The sequence below is a fragment of the Cynoglossus semilaevis genome, chromosome W (assembly GCF_000523025.1).
Source record: "Cynoglossus semilaevis isolate Cse_v1.0 chromosome W, Cse_v1.0, whole genome shotgun sequence".
NCBI classification, from domain to species: Eukaryota; Metazoa; Chordata; class Actinopteri; order Pleuronectiformes; family Cynoglossidae; genus Cynoglossus; species Cynoglossus semilaevis.
Window position 1 is genome coordinate 9,629,594 of NC_024327.1, and position 19,466 is coordinate 9,649,059.

Here is a 19,466-nt window from a genome sequence, read left to right on the forward strand (position 1 = left end):
CATAATAATGGAGCAGAAGGTTTGAGTTTTTTATTTGTTTTACTAAATTAAACTAACTTCTAATTGTGTCCTTACTTCTCTCTTCTCACAGTTGTCTGATTTATCACGTCCCCTCCCCTTGCTTCCTACGTCATCTTAAAGATATTTTTTTCTTTTTTTTAACAAACCTTATTAGCATTGTCCAAAACTTCAATTAATTAAATATAACGAGTCAGTATTGAGTCAAAAGGTTTAAGTGTAAGATTTTTTAGATTTATCTTAAAACACAGAAGACACAGAGTCAGTATGTAATGACTAGATTTTAATGATAATTATTAAGGCGTTTAATGCATGGTTGACAGTAAACAAACGTGTATTTTATGGCTAAACATGGTCATGTCATGTCAAACACACATCAATTATTAGCATTTTAAATTCTCTTTTATTCCATACATAGAGGTTCAATGTCTATTTCTGAGTGATACAAGTGTGCAGTACATTTTAGATAAATATTCCAGTCGTTGATATACTTGTAAGTTGTACTTCTAAGTATAATTTGAAGCAGTTATATTAAAAAGTTGGGAATCTAGTTGGGAACCACACTGTACAGTTACTGACTAATGTGATATTTAATGAAATAATGCAATACAATCTAAAACAAATCTAGAAAAACAGAAAAAAACATTTTTGCATATAGAAATAAATAAATGAGGATTTTTTTTTAATTAATAAAACATTTGGTAGCATTCGTGTCTCCACCCATGGAACTCCTCATACTGAGAACATTGAAACTATGTGGACTGAAAGTATTTGAGTGTATGAGCATTTAAACATGCAATGAGCAGCATAAAGAACAAGGTGTGGGCAGAGGAGGAGGGAATGACAGGTAACGGGCAGAGCACAATTTTATTTTCATATGTATTTATATATGGCTTCTGTGAGGAGGAGAGGAAAAGGGGCGCAGCCTCATCCTAAATGTCGGAGCCCATCTCAGCACACTGTTTGTCTGATATGTGTGTAGCTAGAAACTCAATGATGTCCAAGAGCAGCAGCTGGCTGAGGGACCGTAGGTTGGGGAGCTTGGATACCTTTGGAAGGGGGAGAGCAAACAAATAAAAAATAATGAGCAACAAATGAAGTGAGGACGACAACAACGAGTCAAACTGAGGAATAAAGAAGCACCCTATCAGGCAGACTATAAAATAAATAAGAAAAAGAAAAGACACTAAACTGGAATTTGAACACTGTAATGACTTCCAGTAGGTGGGTGTTGAGTTGTTTCTTTGAATAAGGATTACAAGTGGTAACCTTCACTGGTATGTGAAGAGGTTCAGCCGGCCGAGGTGTGAACAGTTGCTATGTTACATAGAAGATAAAGAGTGATGCAACATAAAGGCCAAACGTGTCTGCCTCTTGCTAAGAAGAAGGGGCTACAGGGTTAGCTCAGCTGCACTGAGTGGGCAGCACACCCCCAGGGCATTGGACACAAGCCCACCCACCTTGATGAACTGGTGGACAATAATATGCAGGCAATGCTTCTTCATGTCCAGAGCCTGGGTTTTATCTGCTGCCTCCAGAATCTGAATAAAGGAAGAGAAAAGAGGAGGAACAAAGTTAAACAAAATGTATGAACTGACTCTGCATCAATGTGTAAAGTTGGTGACTGAGAAACATTAATTACCTGCAGGACGTTCTCCACAGTCACGTTCATCTCCAGGTTCTGTTTGCAGTAAGCCTGTAGTCTGTTGTTGGAGAAGCCGTAGTAATATGGTGCAGCAAACAGATAACTGTTGATCAAGGGTCAGGGAAATAAAAACATCTAACAGTGTAAAAACAAAGACCCTAACCACCTGTTCTTAATGGCCTTAGAACCAACACCAATGACAAACTGTATGTTTATATGAGGGATACACTACACTGTGCTGAATTTGCTCTTGCTCTAATTTAACAACAGACTCGTAAACAGGTCACATGGTGCTGTCAGATGAAAAACAGCAGAAGTGAAGTTTGAGAACAAGAGAATGCTGTCAGTCATATGTGAGCACTGAATAATATAAAAGAAAGTTTGTTGTATTGCTATTGTGTGTAATTTTCTCTTATTAAAAAGTGAGTTCCCTGTTAGAGAAGGATACAGTGAGTCTTCAGGAGGCATGTTGACGTCGCCATAGTAAATGTACCGCAGCATTGACTCGAAGGCCTGTTTACTTGGAACCATCTCACCAATGGAGATATTCACCTGCCCGTCCTCAGGCATGAAGGAGCGGAACATTGCTTCGAAGTAACTGAGGAACAAAAGACAATAAAGTGAACAGTGTCAGCAACAGAAATATCAAGAGTGCAGAGATTGACAATAAATGTTTTTTTATCAACCCTAAAATAACAATAATTTGTATTTATTAAAAATTGATTGATTTCTGAAAAGCCTGAAAATCATTACCGTAGCTTGGCGGTGGTGGTGGGGTAAAGCCACACCACGGGGACGGTGACAAACTCTACTACCTAGTGTTTTCCGGGCCTGTCTTTACCTAGATCGAGCTGCCAGTATGGCTTTATGTGCAGGACGTGGGTGACCGTCTAACAGCAGAATAATGTCACAGAACTCCAGACCTCCGCCCTCCAGGGAGGCCTTCATGTCCTGCACCAGAGACGTCCCAATGTCCACTGGTTGGTCCGAGTACAACCTGGGCGGAGGGTGCTGCTTCCTCCTCACTATTTCAACGATGAGCGAAGTAGACAGATGTTCAAACTCCGTAGTCATGATTACCTGGTTGAAGTGCGACTCCTTCACCACAAAGTTAAGGCAATGTTCCTGCAGAACAAAGGCATTAGTTAACATGCATGTTAATAATGTAAATAGCTGATTATTATTATTATTCTCTCATCTGTAGTTTAGGAATAAGGCTATAGCAGAGTTTTTACTGCCCTCTACTGGTGTAAACATTTCTTGCACTCAACTAATAGAATTCCCAACTGAGCGAATTCAAGACATCCAAAGTGATGTGTTGTAGCTGTACCTTCAGTTGGTCCAGTTGCAGCTTGTTGGCATTTTCACAAACACTGAGAACATTCTGCAGGTCGACAGACGCCTCGATGTACTGCACACACAGCTGCTCCAGACGAAAGAGCTTAAAACTAAGAGCAAGTTTGTAGACGTCCATAATCAGGAGAACGTCTTGGACGTGACCTACGTAGACAAGAAAAGAAACCAAAAAAAATTGAAGTTTCTTGACTTATATTCTAAGACTTCAAGCTGGCATGAAAGAAGGATACAAAGACGGTTACCTCTGCGTGGATACTGGATCTTGTCTGTGTAGAGGAACTGCATTAAGACTTCAAATGGCTGGGCCTCGGCCTCTCTGATGCAAACCTCAAGCATCAGCTGTGTGCCTGATGTCCTGTGGCCTGCTGGGATATCCCTCGGCCCTCCAGAGATTCCCTCTTCACCCTCCTCATTGGATTCATGTTTAACTTTCTACACAAAACATGGGGAGTTAACAGTGAGTTACTTCTTTTCCATCTCTGTATCTAATGACTGCTACAACAAGACAACAAGATAACAACAGAACATAAAAATAATCTTAAAATATCTGTAGCATTAGGGCTTCTTTACATTTAATTTTGAAAACTACATTGTAAATTAGAGTAGTGTTGAAAACGTTATTTTAACATTGTGAAGCTTTATATTAGTTAATGCTACACTACATAAGCCCATGTTTTTATCTTTACTTTCAGTAAAGTTGTGCAGATATATCCAAGTTCAGAAAGTAGGACAAATTGACTTTTGTTTCATTTTCTTTTATTCCCAGACTACATGCAGATATGTTTCTGAACAAGACATCAGACCGGTCCTTTTGTTTTGCTGACCTGTCTTTGTCGATCCCGAGCCTGCAGGATTTTCTTTCTAAGCGACTGACATCTTGCAGTCACTATGGCAATGTGTCCCAGGACTCTCTCCTCCCTCTGTCAACAGAACAAAAGCAGAGGAAGATAAAAAGAAATCAATTTAGATTAATGTTTTCTCTTTTCCTGTTTTTCATCATAAAAAACAGACCTCTCCCAGAATGAACTCCGCATCACAGAACTGACGGTTCTCCCACAATTTACCATAGTCTTCATGGAGGGTACACTTCGGATAAGATGAAAACTGCAAAAAGATAAAAAAATACACAGCTTTAACCATCACTTTCTAAAACAGGAAGAAAATGTGATAATCGATAAAGTCACGATGAACTATTAGCAGTAGAAACCCTAACCTGGAATCTATACATCTCCCCACTGCGCACATTATTGTCCACAGTCCCTCCAAAGATATACATGGCATCTTGAATCACAGCAGCAGCGTGAAACAGTCTTCCACTGGGCATCTGTGGTGGTAAAAGGATAAATTCAGCTAATATTAGACACTGGGTTACACTAACAATTGATGAAAAGTAATTATGTTTAGGCTTTGTAAATAAATGATACTAAGAAGATGAATATTTTCACATTTACCTCTATTATTCAGTGTTCTCTGCAGTGAAGAGCTTTTTAAAAGCTGTTTCTATCTGCTTGTCTATGAAGATTCTCAGTCATCCAGGTCATGGTCAAGGTTGAAAAGTTCTGTTAGGTAACTGGACGTGAAATTCACGTCCAGTTGCCTAAAATAACTTTTTAACCTTTCTATCTGCTTGTTTGGCTTTCAATGATGTAATTACAAATCGTCCAATTTCAACGGCTTTTAGAAATTTTTTAGTATTTGTTTCTTACCTCACTGTCTAGACTGGGTTGAATCACCTCCCATGTCTGTGAGTCCACATCATAGCAGTGCAGCTCGTTGGGCAGAGTGTTGTCTGCAGCACCACCAAATACGTAGAGGTGACGATCAAAGGCCACCATTGTGTGACCGTATCGTCTCTGAGGAGGAGTAGGGGAGCCGCGCAGTAGATGCTCAGTGGGGATCCGTGTCCATCTGAGAATATGGAGCCACAGAAGTTATGTCCAGCACTTGACATTGTGTTCTTAAGAGTTAGTGTCAGACGTATAGAAAGTAAAGATATGCTCACATGTGTCCTTTAAACTCAAACTGGAAAAGGTTGTTAGTGATCTTTGCTCCGCTTTGACCAGAAAACACAAACATCTTATCCCTGCATACAGCTACGGGAGTGTTACAGGAGGAGGGAGGGATTTCACCACTCTGATCAATCTGAAGGAAACAAAGGCAGAAAAAAACCTAAGACACGCAAAGAGCAATTTTAGACCACTTACTATTGCTGATGAATTATTTATTCTCGCCTCTTCCCAACATGCATGTTCTCTGTCCTGAAGACTGATAGTCCACATGTCATTTAACCTGTGAAAGGCAGTAATTAAATTCAACATTTTGTCAGAACAAAACTTAACTTTGCCTTAAGGTTGAAATGGAAAAGTATATTTAACAAACCTGGCATTTCCATCATATCCAGCAAAAATCCACAGTTTATCATTGTAGACTGTGGCTCCGTGTGCAGATCTTGCAACTGGCAAACTACAAAAACAACAAAAATCAATATATCTAAACAACAAAAGGTAATGGAAAATATGCACTTGAGTCCAACAAGATAAATACAGTGCAAGACATATACTTGTTTACTTGATTACAACTGCAATCATCATCCATTATTGGCTTTTGCTTCCGCTTTTATAATAATAAAAAAAAAATCAGTCTTTTAACACAAATTACCTTCCCTCCACTTTCCACTCTGTCCACTGGCCAGTTGCAAACTTGTAGTCAAAAAGGTCATTTTTGTTTTTCAGGTTTGAGTTTGAGTAGATGTCTCCAGTGTAACCCCCTGAGAAGAAGACAGCGAACATTACAGCAACAATAAATAAGCAAATAAAAAATCAATTAGAAAAGTAAGAACATTAAACATTTACCAAAAACAAACATGCTGCTGCCATAGACCACAGCTGAATGGTGATATCTGGGAGCAGGTGGAGTTCCAGTGGTAAAAGCTCTACAAGAATATAAGAAATCAGATTCCATTATTCTGATGCAATTGACACATAATTATTTAACAAACATGTGACGAGACACACGTCTTTCACTTTGCAAATTTCTTTGCTTCTTGGAAGCCACAAGCTGTGAACTTTACCTGCACCATGAGCAGTCCTTCACATCGAAGCGGAGCAAATCATTCAACATGTTTTTCCTGTTGAGTGAAGCAGAGGTGAATTGTTTATCAGATGATGAAAATAATGAAATAAGAAAGTAAAATCAGTACATGTTTAGTAATACTGACCCATTGTCTCCCCCAAAGACGTAAATGGCATCCCTATATGCCACCACTGTGTGTTTGCTGCGCCTGGGTTCAAACGGTAATGTTTTAAATACAGAATACGTTAAATACATTTGACTAAATATAGTAAGAGCAGGTCCACGTAAGATCACTGGTGATCATCAATACCTTGCGCCAACAAACTCGTCACATGGAGGCAGTCTTCTCCAGCGATGGACAGTTTCAAATGGTCCAAAATTAAGTGTCAGATATTCCACGCTGTCAGAGCAACTGTGGTCGAAGTCAACGCTTGGAGCAACTTTGGTGGATTTACAGGACATTGTTGCTCGTATTCATTAGGTTAAAACTCACTTCTCATCCGCCGGACCATCCACAGTAAACACCATAGTCGATGTCAGTCCTTTAGAATGAGACCGACAGCTGGTCTCACCTTCGCTTCCATTGCTGGTTATATTAAAGCGGCATACGTAAAGCTAATCGACACATGAAACGATTGAGCTATTAAAGCTAACAGCCAGAGTTTAGTCAGACAGAAAACGGCATTCACGAGGAATGAAAACCCAAAACTATTAGTGTTGCGACAATATCTACTAGTATATTAATAAAGATTAACAGTTGCACGAACTATTGCGCACAAACACATTGGTAATCGGTAAAACAAAACAAAAAAATTTATAAATACTAGTGATGTGTCGTTCGCGAGTGATTCGTTCAATATGAACGAATCTTTCATATGAACCGTGACTCCCGAGTCATATGTAAGATTTGTTCATATTGAACTCACGAATCACTCACAAATCACTCTCTGCGAACTAATCGTTCACTGTGAACTAATCTTTCACTACGAACAAATCACTCTCTGCAAACTAATCTTTCACTGTGAACTAATCTTTCACTACGAAAAAATCACTCTCTGTGAACTAATCTTTCGCTGTGAACTAATCTTTCACTGTGAACTGTTTCGCTGTGAACTAATCTTTCACTATGAACGAATCACTCTCTGTGAACTAATCTTTTGCTTCGTTCTCGCAGATTCGTTTCATTTGTCACGTGACAGAGAGCTCGGGTCTGTTTTGCTCTCCATCTTCACATTGCATTGTGGTTTGTTTTTCTTTATGTTTTCACATGGTTTAATTGCTTATGGTATTTTTGTGTACTTTTTAGACTTTGCGGAAGCAAACCATGTTGCCTTCAGTATTTAGTGTCGGAGAACCGCAGATTTCTTTACATCGCCCACATTAGGGCTAAAGCGCCACCTGCTGTAAAACGAATGAAATTATTCGTTCAAGATTTGTTCACGACTCGTTCATTTTACTGTTCGAGAGTCAAAGATCCGAATCAGTAAAAAGAGTCGGTCTTCCATCACTAATAAATACACGCCCCCATGAATCTGCTGAGAATGACAATTTTCCTGTTTTCTTCTTTGTTTACTCTACTCTCGGTGTATTAAATGCGCCAAAGGAACGCTGCTGCCTCATCTGGTCATTGATGATGCCTTCAATTTAAAGACGCAATAAATTATTATTGAAAATTGGTCATTTTCATGTCATGCAGTAGGTAATCGTTGTATGACACAAAATCAAAGTAAGAAGAAAAGCCAAAAAATAAATAAATAAATAAAAATAGAAGGGAGTAAGATCTGCTTATTTTATTGCTTTATTATCAAGTTTTATGGTGAAGTTTCATGTGTTCTTTACAAGTACTACATATGAGTTTTGTATAGTATTTTTGTAGCTGCACTCTAATGTTATTATTTTTATTATTATTATTATGGAATAGCATATTTACCACAAGAATGCTTTAACTTTGATCTTTTGGTTGCAGATTTCAGTTTAGCAGGGCAGTTGTTGCTAACCTGCTCAACTTCCCACAAATAAAACACAACATCATCACGTTTGACTGCTTCCTTGTATTCAATGAACAGTTACTAGAGTTGAAAGGCGAATTCTATAGAAGGCTACTGTACACTGTTCAAAAACAATACAGTGACTCCACATTTGTATATGCTGTACCTTTAAAGGATTAAATCTGTATAAATTAAATGCACAACACAGTTTTAAATTTCATTGTCAATTCACTTGGTTACAGAAAGCAATGTCTTCTGAAACTTGTTTAATAAAGCATAATAACACAATGTTTAAGTATGTGTGTGTGCACACATACTTTCAAACCCACCAGAATAATTGTCCAAAAGCCTAAAATTAAAATAAAATGAACACAAGATAAAGGGGAAGAGTTGTCATTTAATAAGAGTCAGAAATTTAATAAACATAATATTCCGTATTCATATTATGTATTCACTTTATTTTAAGGTTACAAAGATTATCATATTCATATTGCAAGAAGCATGGAGGACAAAATCCCCCCAAAAAGGATGAATTAAAAAAATAAATCTAAAGATAAGCGGTGGACTCACCACCCGCAGGAAGGTTCAGGGGGGTTGTACGGTGCAGTGTGATTTGGGTGGCGGTCATGGAGACTGCTGCCCCCGCGACCCGGTAACGGATAAGCGGATGAAGATGGATGGACGGATGGATGGATAAGCAGCTGCTGTATGGAACAATAGCTGTCAGTTTAATCTCTGAATTTCCACAGACACTGATTACGAGGCTGTGCAAACACGGGTCTGTGATGTTTGAATACTGTTAGCCATTGTTTAGTTTGCACTAAACAGCCTGTAGCTTTTAAGCCCTGCTGTGAATGAGTAACAACACAATAATCAAGATCTGCCATTTTATCTTAAACACCTGCTCTGAGCACAAACATTATACTGCCAGGTACAGAACTAACTACGAATGAAAGGCCTTAATGATGTGATTGATTATTACAGAAAAACCCATCGCTGCCATCCATGTCTGTTAGAAGAAAAATAAACCGTAAAATGTTGTTATACATAGCAGTCTTTTATGAAAGATGACCATTTCTCTTTGGAGGTCACAGAAGGAAAAGCAATGATGTGTATAATTTAAATTATTATGTCTAAGCCTGTGGTTTCACTGTTTACTGTAGAGTATGTTGTTGTGTGGCCTCTAACGAGGTAACTGCTTTTCATCACACCACTGCTTTCGCATTTATTCTCAGTATGATGTGCTGTAGTTAGTTAGTCAGATAATTAGTTCAAATGTTCAAATCCTAAAATGGCAGCAAATGTGTCATCAACAAATCACCTAAAAATTGAACCACAAATTTACAAAACATTATCTCACTAAAACCAGGCCAACTCCGAGCAAAATTGAATGTTTGAAATGTGATTTATGACAAAACGTTATGTAACAAACAGGTTTTTGTATAGATTGTTTGGTCAACATTTCTTCTTTCTCAAGCACCATCAAAGCATGCATTTATATAAAATACAAATTAAATGACATTGAAATAAAAAGGAACTTTATCAATTGTCCATCAGCCACAAAGTCTGTTTTTTCTTTTCAAAGAAATATTTCAGAGTGGACTTGGCCTTTTGGTTACCAGTTAATGATCTCTCTGACATGACCCCAGAGCTTGGTGATCAATAGGTTTACCCCGAGCTCTGTTAAGTACTGAATCTCTGGCATCAGCATCTTACGACACGTCTTTTGATGTGCCTTGTCCACGTTCCTCTTCATGTTGTAGCCAATGGTAGACTTCTCACCAATAGGTTGCCAGGGCTGCATGTCTGTCTCGTGATGCTGCTAGCATCCACAGCATGACCACCTTCAATGCAAATGGATGCCATCTCAGAGTTTCTCCTCCTTAGCTCTGCCACCTCTTTGGCCATCCGCTGCCGACCATATGAGTCTACTTTTTTTTACAAAATGTCTTGTTGAAATGTTGGTAGAGCTTCCAGTCAATAGCATTCCACTCCAGGGCCCTGGCCTTCAACTCAGGGGTAAGTTTGGATACACTGGATCCCTTGCGCACATTGAGCTTGAAGAAGAGCAAATCATCCATCTCCCAGCAGAGGGTATCCTTGAGTAGGATGAGTTATTCTTCAAGTATTCTGCCAACATTACAAGCTGAAAACGGTCAAAAATCAATTGCATTCCTTCTTCCACACAAGGATCATCCAAGTTCAGGTTGTTGTCCTGTCCAAAGTCGAAAAACAGCAGATTCTTGAGGTAGAAAGAGTTGAACCGCTAGGGATTATAGCTCTGGATTATAGTAATGAAGTAGGTCACGTAGAAGTAAGTCAGCTTGTCATCACTTGGTATTCTCCAGGTAAAAGGCACCAAGCGGCCAAAGTAGCGGAAGGAAGACTCAAACAGCTCTGCAGGGTCTCACAGAATAGTGATATAAGAAGTGTCCATGGGAAGCACCTTGACCACTTCAGGTGCATTGAATCACATGTGATTACAGATAATGTTGAAACACATCCCTGGCCTGTAGTCTTTTAAGTGAAAACATTCAAAAAGAGATGGGTAGAAAAAGTCATTTCCGCTGTCAGGGAAGGCAAATTTGAGTCTGTGTTTCTCCCCAAAGCGGAAGAGAGTGTTGATGAAGGTGCTGCTGGCTGTTTTGTGGGTCTTCATGAACATGACATCAACTTTAGCATGGCAACTCTGGCCACGGAGTCGGCCTGAGCTGTTAGTTGTTGGTTTAGGTTGCACATGGGAAGGGGTGGGCACAGGAGTAAGGCACTGGAACCCTTCAAAAACAAAGCACAAAAAAACAAACAATAAAACACCCACAAATTTGATAAAATTGAAATTTGAAACAATGTGTTTTTTGTCTTACTCAGGCAAACTGAAATGGATCTGTGGAGTGGTGAAACCAGGATCATGCAGCTGGTCAGGAAAGTGCTGAGGACCAGGCCTTTGGCCATGGACCTCCACTTCCTCTCTTGTTTCCCAGTCATTGTCCAAAGGTAACGACTACCTTCAAAAACAAGGTTCGTCATGTACGTTGTCATCATTATAACCATCAGCATCATCTTTGTAGTATTTACTGACGTATGTTTTTTGAGCCTAGTCTGTGAGTAATTGGACAATGGCAAAAATGCAATTGTTACGTCACCACCATAATAGCTGGATGGTGAGGTGTTGTTAATCATCCTGCCTACGTGTGTATGTCTACAAATCTATTCTTTATAAAATGTTTCATTATTTTTAGTGTCCTGTGTTATTTATTTTTATATTAAACAATGTGGTGTATAGTGTCAGTGTATTGACCCTGTTTTATAAGATCAGGACAGTAGATAATTTGGCTGTTTGGGTCACATAGTTAAAAATGTATGGTGCCACATCAAATGACATATTTGTGACTTGAGATAGCCTACTGTGTGCTCCTCAGCTGGCCCAAAAATAAATAATTCATCCCTGGGAAAGTAATATCACATAGCCTCCTGCAGACTGTAAAATGAGCCACCTGCTGACTCAGCTAAACTAAGAACAACTTGACAATGACCCCCAGGGATACAAAGCTTAGTACAACCCATGGTAACCCAATAAAAATTACTTTGAAAGGAAATTCCATGATAAAATGTAACCACTGGTTAAAAAATTATTTGAATTGAAATTTTACTACTTTAGCAGTATTCATATAATGAGAATACAAAATAAATTTGTCTTATTTAAAATAAGCTGAACCCCATTAAAATAAGCTATACCGTACTAAGCTAAGCTAAACAAAACTATGGTATGCTAAGCTAAACTTGTCATGGTTACACAGGTAATGACCCAAAATGCAGGCTCAGACGACGGTTAGTGAGAAAAGAGGATTTATTTTGCCGTGGGAGAAAAAGGGGAAGGAGAGGGTCCGATAACGAGATGGAGGAAATGGCTGAGGTGAAGCAGTGGTTGAAGCGGATGGAGGAGGCACACAGTGTGGGCTGTCCGGAGATGGCTGGTGGAGAGCAGGCAAGCAGGTAGCAGGAGGTGGACCTGAGCACAAGAGGATCAGTGGTTATAGATCATTCCATAAATCAACGGGAAGCACAAAGAACAATAGTTGAAGTCAATCGGGACGTTAACTACCACGGTGGCTGAACAAACGATCTGACAAGGAGTGGGAGAAAGGCCAGGGTTTATATGCAGTCAGAGTGATGAGTTGATGGAAGGCAGGTGAGCTGAGGAATGGTAGGTGTGCTTCAGTGATTATCCAGGCAGGACCAGGGAAATGTGTCACGCCCACAACACAGACAGAGACAAGTACACAACACAAGGATGGGGAAAACAAGGGGAAACTCAGGGAAACAACAGTCACGACTGCCATCGTGACAAAACTACATTTAATAAAGCTAGGTTACGATAAATTGAGCTAAATTAAGGTTAAAAAAACTGTGCATTTTGAAACATTGTAACTTGTTAAAAATTATTCACAACATACTTCCACGTGGCCCACATTTAAGAGAAAATAATAGGGAGTAAAATTTAGGGTTTAATAGCTGTGGTTTTCACTGGGAGTGACCAGATTGTCGAAGAAGAAATCGCGAACATACTGTATCAAAGAAATTATGATGGAGATTGGAGTTGCCAGGCAAGAAAAGAAGAAGATGTGTGAAGGTCATGAAGGAGGACATGGAAATTGTTGATGTGGTAGAGGAGGCAGAGTTTTGGGTGAGATGGAGGCAGATGACCCACTGTGGCGACCCCTAAAGGGAGCAGCTGAAAGAAGATGAAGAGAATTGGCAGTAAAGTTTACCCAGACCACGAAACATTTGTCTGTATAACTGTAGATCCAGAGATGGGTCAGCTCTGGTTTGACTTTGGTGTACTGTACATGTGGCCAGTAAATAGGAAGCTTAATGTGAGGTACTATATGCCCGTAATAAGAAAATGGTGCAAAAAAGTGTATTCAATTGTAGTCTTTTTGCAGAGTTAAATATTTATTGAGAATCCTGATAAGTAAAGACCATGTTCAGCAGAAAGCCACTACTACGAACCTTACACGTCCAGCTGAGAAACATGTGAAATTCAGTCTGTAAAAACCAATATGTTCAGTCCTTTGGTCAGGACGTCCTTTTCTGGCTGGGTGAGGATTCTGTCAGACAAATTCTTCACCCAATTCTCCTGGGAGCCCTGTCGTGTAGTGTTGGAATCTCTGATGTTTCGTGTAGATTCCGCTGCGGTGGTCTGTCTGGACTGGACAGACTGGACTGGAGGATAAGGAATTTATGTTTTTGTTGTTTCTTACCTTTGTTATGTTGGAACATATGGGCCTTCTCAGCAAACTTGGAGACCTCATCCATGACATTCCTGGGGAGTAGCATAGTTAATTGTTCTCTTACCTGGTCGAGTTTTACCCTCAAGGCATCGATGGTGAAATGAACCTGTCTGACTCGTTCATTAAGCAGCTGATACTGATGGATGGATTCTGGAGGATGTTCCCGGCCCTGTGACCTTTCACTGTTGAGAGGAAGCGTAGGCTGGTGGGGATTATCTTGTGGTGTCTGCACCTTAGATTAAACCGCAGGTGGTCCCTGTAGTCTGTAAATCTTCTGGAAGTTTTCTTGTACTCCCGCACCAGGTGGAGGGTATCCATCCCAAAGTGCGTGGAAAAATGTCTATGAAGATTCTCAGTCATCCAGGTCATGGTCAAGTTTATAAAGTTCTGTTAGGCAACTGGACGTGAATTTTCTAAAAGAAGATGTTTCACCTTTAATCCAAGAGGCTTCTTCAGTTCTAACTGGTGGTGGGGAGTACAGCAAATAAATACTCTAGGTGAGAAAGAATAAAGCTATTTCAGCAGGGTGGACCCTGTTAGGTGGGGCCTTGGGGTCAACTGTGAAAGTGTAAACAGTCGTTAAGAGTCTGACGGGTCGTTGTGGTCCCCATCAGAACGGTTTTGGTCACCTGCCTCTTTGTTGTGTGAAACTGAGGTGAAACTTTTGGGTATTGTTCCTAAAAGTGCTTTGTAAGTGGGTGATAGGTTGTGTCTGAGTCCACCTCCTCTGTTGAGTGATGGTTTTTCCAGGTTGACAAAAATGGCTTCTTTTACCCCTCTCTCAAACCATCTGTCATCCCTGGCCAAAATGTGTACATTGTTGTCCTCAAAGGAGTGTGTTTTGTCTTTGAGGTGTATGTGTACAGCTGAGTCCTGTCCTTAGTAGTTGGCCCTCCTGTGTTGGGCCATGCGCCTGTGTAGCGGTTGTTTAGTCTCCCCAATGTACAGGTCAGTACACTCCTCACTGCACTGAATGGCGTAAACCACATTGTCCAGCTTGTTCCTACGAGTCTTGTCTTTGGGATGAACCAGTTTTTGTCTTAGGGTGTTACCAGGTTTGAAATGTACGAGGATCTGGTGTTGGTTAAAGATCCTCCAAAGTTTTTCCGAAACTCCTGAAATGGATGGAATGGCGACATTCCCCCTCCTCTTGTTGTGCTTCCTCTTTGTGGGCCTCTTTTTGTTTGTTTTTAAAAACGCCCATCTGGGATAACAACAGGTCTCGAGAGCTGTCCTAATGTGTCCCTGTTCTCTCATCTTACCTCTGTTGGTGTCTTCCCGTGACTGAAGGGTTCTGATGACACCTAATTTGTGCTCCAGTGGGTGGTGTGAGTCAAAACGGAGGTACTGGTCGGTGTGGGTTGGTTTCCTGTACACCTCTATGTTGAGTTGTCTGTCCTCTGAGATGTGAACCGCACAGTCCAGGAATGCAAGACTGTTGTTTTTCACATCTTCTCTGGTGAACTTGATGTTCCTGTCCACTGCGTTGATGTGGTCTGTGAAGTTGTCGACCACATGGACCTTGAGCTTGACCCAAGTGTCGTCCACATATCGGAACCAGTGGCTGGGTGATGTTCCCACGTAGGAGTGTAGAGCTCGGCTCTCCACTTCCTCCATGTAGAGATTCGCCACTATGGGAGACACAGGAGAGCCCATAGTGCAGCCATGCGTCTGTCTGTAGAAGGACTCGTTGAACTGGAAGTAAGTGGTGGAGAGGCAGAAATCCAAAAGGGCACAAATGTGGTCAATGGTCAGGTTGGTTCTTACCGGCAGGGTGCGATCTTGAAGTAAGCTCGTCCTCACTGTTGCTACTGCCTCTGTGGTGGCGATGCATGTAAAAAGTGATGTGACATCGTAGGAGACCATGGTCTCATCTGGGTCCAGTTTTAGCCCCCTTAACTTGTTGGTGAAGTCCTGTGAGTTGGTTATGTGGTGTGTCCCCAGCCAATGGTGAAAGCATGGAGGCCAGGTGTTTGTCAGTGTTGTAAGTGACTGAGTTGATGCTGCTGATGATGGGTCTGAGTGGAGCTCCTTCCTTGTGGATTTTGGGGAGACCATAAATATGAGCAATGGCTTCTCCTGGATAAAAAACGTTTTTAACTTGACCATGACCTGGATGACTGAGAATCTTCATAGATATGTCTACAGGCTGTTTTGGAACTGATCACAAAGTACAAGATTGGATTGAGGTCGGAATTCTTACCCTTGTCTCGTGTATGTCTCAACATACACATCCTGTAAAAGAGCCAGCACGCTCCTTTACTGCTCTTATCACATGTCCAGTGCTGAATGAACTCAGTTCATTCATCCTCTTCTCTTCTTTCGCTCTACCTCTCAGCCTGCACACCTGACGCCTAAAGCTGCTTGGTACCCGCCCCCAGCCCCCCAAACATCAACTTTTGATTCCAAAACTAATCTCCCTGAATAAAGCACTGCTGGGAGGCTCATTTAGCCATTTGTGACATCAGGCTCTGTGTCAGGGAATGTGTACTTGTCGGTGAGTGAAAAAAAGGAGGTTGGGAGGAGAGATGGGGAGAGAGAGAGAGAAAGAAAGAAAGAAGGAGGAGAGATGCTGTATAGTTCCTCTTCTGTCTCCATACAGAGGGCTATTGAGTGCAGACACTGGATATTTAACTACAAGCTGATAGGAGGGGTGCAAAACAGCATAAAGAGAACAAACGTGGAAAAGGCAAAGAGGCACAAAGAGTCTAATTGTACCACTTGATCAAAACTGCTCTGTGTCTGATTTGTTTGAAATTCTTCTGTAGAAAGCGGTCTATACGTGCTCAGGACAAACACACATACAGTTGACAACAGTGTGTCCCGAGGTCTTTAATACACAGCCATGATCAGGACACAAGCACACATTTGATTCTACATACAGAAACTGAATGTGTAACTGTGTGTAAACCAGGGGTCACCAACGTAGCCCCCATGGACTACCCAAAGTGATCGCAAGGTATGTTCTAAAAATAAAACTAGTCAACAAGAGGGTCAACAATTGAACTGTTACTGTGCATTTTGAATCAGTTACACTTGCAACGATATTCAAATGGGTCCAATGACAATGGTAAGAAGAGTGTCGACTACTGTATGTCCCAGAACTAATTATTATAACATTGTTCTGGAAGTCTATCAAACAAGTAGCTCTTCGTATTACTAAGTGTCCATGAAGCTCTCAGTTTTAAAAAGGTCAGTGACCCCTGGTTTAAACAAAGAGACAGTCCAAATATCTGAATTCAGATCAAGATCTGTTAAGAACACAAACAATCAACATAACACATGCATACATAGATAGATAGATAGATAGATAGATAGATAGATAGATAGATAGATAGATAGATAGATAGATAGATAGATAGATAGATAGATAGATAGATAGATAGATATATACCAATCTTAAAGACTACTGATACTTTGATCGTTCTGTGCTTAAGACGTATGAGAAGAATAACCATAACCCTCATAAAAGAGCAGCCATATTTGTTCTGAACTCTAATGGTCACCTGAGCTGCTACAAGTCTAGAGGTTTGAATTACAACTTCAGAGAGTGCTTTTATCTTATCACCACTTTAGGCAAATATGTACCTGCTGTGAGTTGAGAAATGTGTACTGTGAAGTGTAAAGCACTTTACAACGAAATATTCAAGATCTTTGAGGAAAAATCACAGTCAGACAAAAAATGAACGCTTTGGTGATTATTGTCTTTCAGCACGATAAATAATCAGAAGAGTATTATTGTTTAACTCTAACAACTATTATTTGAAAGCTACGGTGAATAACTTATTGGCACAAGGTCTTGAAACAAAAACGACTGTAAATTCAGTGATTGAACTAGAAAAAAGGCTCCTTGCCAGATCAACAGGGACTCCAGAAATTTCCATATATTTATCATATTCCAAAAGTTATGAATTAACGCCAGAAGGACCTATCTGAGGCCAGATGAAAGCCATCTGAACTAAACAACAGACTAATTTGGTGGACTAATGAAGTAGTCATTTGAAAAAAAAAATCTGCATTTTTTTCCCTGAACTGTTGTTTTTATTCAGTATCAGAAAATAGTTTTGGTATAAACTTAGCTGTTTTTCTAAATTATTTGGGTTTACATTTTTCAATAACTAGTATTCTAAATCTAGATGACTCTTGTGATTTTCTTCTATCCTCATTTAACAAGACAGGACACGTAGACAATGGAATAAATATTCAAAGACTGTCAAGTTTATTTGGCTCCATGCACCAGGATGAAGAAACGTTCGATCACTGAAGCTTTACTCTGCCACGAGATCCCTCTTCATGCTGCCTATCATTCCACAGTCCTCATGCTGGGGTACGACACTACTGCTTTTGTTGAGCAGGGGTTAGCCTTTGCCTGCACTCATCCAGCATGCCCTGCAGGAACCTTGACTGGGTGGGCATGCATGGAATGCATATCAGGGTGTGAGAGGGCAATGGGACAGTCTCAGCAATCAATGAAGAGATTGACAAGTACTGAGCACAACTGACCCTGCCTCTGGGCCACAAACATCACAGCAGCTTCTCAGAGGTCAGAGCGACTAATGCTCCTTCGTCATTAACGCCCACTGTATAAGTGTGACCGCCCACAAACCAGTGTACACTTCTGGATGTTGTGGGACACAAGCTAGTATCAGTGTTCAAATATGTTCACATTTGTATTTCCCATAATTTAGGAAACAAGCAAGCGCTAAAAGACTTGAGCTGCTTGATAGTCAGCACTTAATAATTCTCATGATTTACTTGACATTAAGTTAGACAGATTTGGGCAGCATACAGATACATACCATGGGTTTATTCTAACATATGTGACGACAAAGTAACAACACAAAAGACGTCTGGATCTTTTACTTGCAAGGGGAGAGTGGAGCTTGCTCTTCTGGCAGCTTCCTCATCAACTCCAAGTTGCTGCACCCTTCCTCTGCTCTTTTATTTAGTTTACAAAAGTATCAGATTACATAACATTTGATTTAGTGTGAATATATGGAGTAGGAAGATGGATGTGAAAATGGGTGTGAATGGGGGTGGGACAAGGAAAAGATGGGAATCAAGCAGTTTCTTAAAGCGACAGTAACACACGAGTAAATATGGGAAGCAAGCAGTTTGTTAAAGCGACAGTACAGCATGAAGCAATGATAATAAATGCAATTCTTCCAACATTTCCCTCCTGTTTATCATTGATGAATGCCAAATTCTCTTATCCTGCATTATGGCTCCTAATACAAGGTTTTTCATAACACATTCATTTTCATAGCACCTTCATCAATTTAAGATTCTCAGTTATGGTCTCTTCTTCGTCATTCACATAACTCCCATGTCTCTAAACATCTTTGCAGACACACTTGGAAATATGCATCTGCCGTTCTCTTGTCTAGTGCTGTCTCAATCAATCTTATACTCAGAGAACTCATACAAGGAATTGTAGGTACAACGTCAGTATTTGACTGTTAACTTGTAACATTATCAGTATTGGGATCACAAAAACTCCGACAAAGTCCTTTGTCTTGAGCAGACCACGCGGTACGCCTACCTTCCCCCATATACTTTGATAACATCACAAGCACTGTTTCATTGTACCTGAGCGCATCTTGGTGCGCGTACACAACACCCTTTCACACCTCCGTGAGCGCATACACGCCTCACGTGTTTCCTGTTGCCGTTCCTTCTACCTCGCAGTTCTTCTTCCACTGTGCAGTCGCGTATGTGAACACACCTCAAGGGCTCAGTCGCTTGCTTGGTAGCTAAGAGGCAACAGCTCTCTTTCTCTTTCTCTCTCATACATGACCACTCGTGTACACACGCACATAAGTACACACACACACACCAACACACATGCCTTGTTTTGTTGTTATGATCATTGTTTATGAGTTCAATCACCGTCATTAACTTGACAGTGTATAAATAAATTTGGTTATTTTTGTAAACTGTGTTTGTCTGTGTTGTTACTTTATTCATTGAAGCCACCCAATTTGCCAAGATCTCTAAAAATCCTTCAGGTATTTAGTTGTTATTAAGACTATTGATTATAGTATATGTGTAATACTCCAAGTAACACATTGTTGCTATATTAGTAAGTTAAAATAA

The 19,466-nt window shown here is 40.3% G+C and overlaps 1 protein-coding gene and 1 pseudogene across 1 annotated transcript; both read right to left on the reverse strand.

Annotated features, from left to right (window-relative positions):
* Positions 1 to 302: 302 nt before the first annotated feature.
* LOC103397153 (leucine-zipper-like transcriptional regulator 1) lies at positions 303 to 6,922 on the reverse strand. The gene is made up of 19 exons (XM_008335384.3): positions 6,402 to 6,922; positions 6,237 to 6,299; positions 6,090 to 6,146; positions 5,872 to 5,951; positions 5,678 to 5,786; positions 5,399 to 5,482; positions 5,251 to 5,308; positions 5,022 to 5,161; positions 4,726 to 4,927; positions 4,233 to 4,343; positions 4,031 to 4,123; positions 3,844 to 3,939; positions 3,262 to 3,451; positions 2,994 to 3,163; positions 2,505 to 2,788; positions 2,112 to 2,261; positions 1,661 to 1,766; positions 1,479 to 1,559; positions 303 to 1,067 (listed from the first exon to the last, which is right to left on the reverse strand). The coding sequence occupies exons 1-19, from the start codon at positions 6,551 to 6,553 to the stop codon at positions 951 to 953; spliced, it is 2,343 nt and encodes a 780-aa protein (XP_008333606.1). The 5' UTR covers positions 6,554 to 6,922; the 3' UTR covers positions 303 to 950.
* Positions 6,923 to 9,688: 2,766 nt separating this feature from the next.
* LOC103397154 (galactosylceramide sulfotransferase-like) lies at positions 9,689 to 11,064 on the reverse strand (annotated as a pseudogene).
* Positions 11,065 to 19,466: the final 8,402 nt, after the last annotated feature.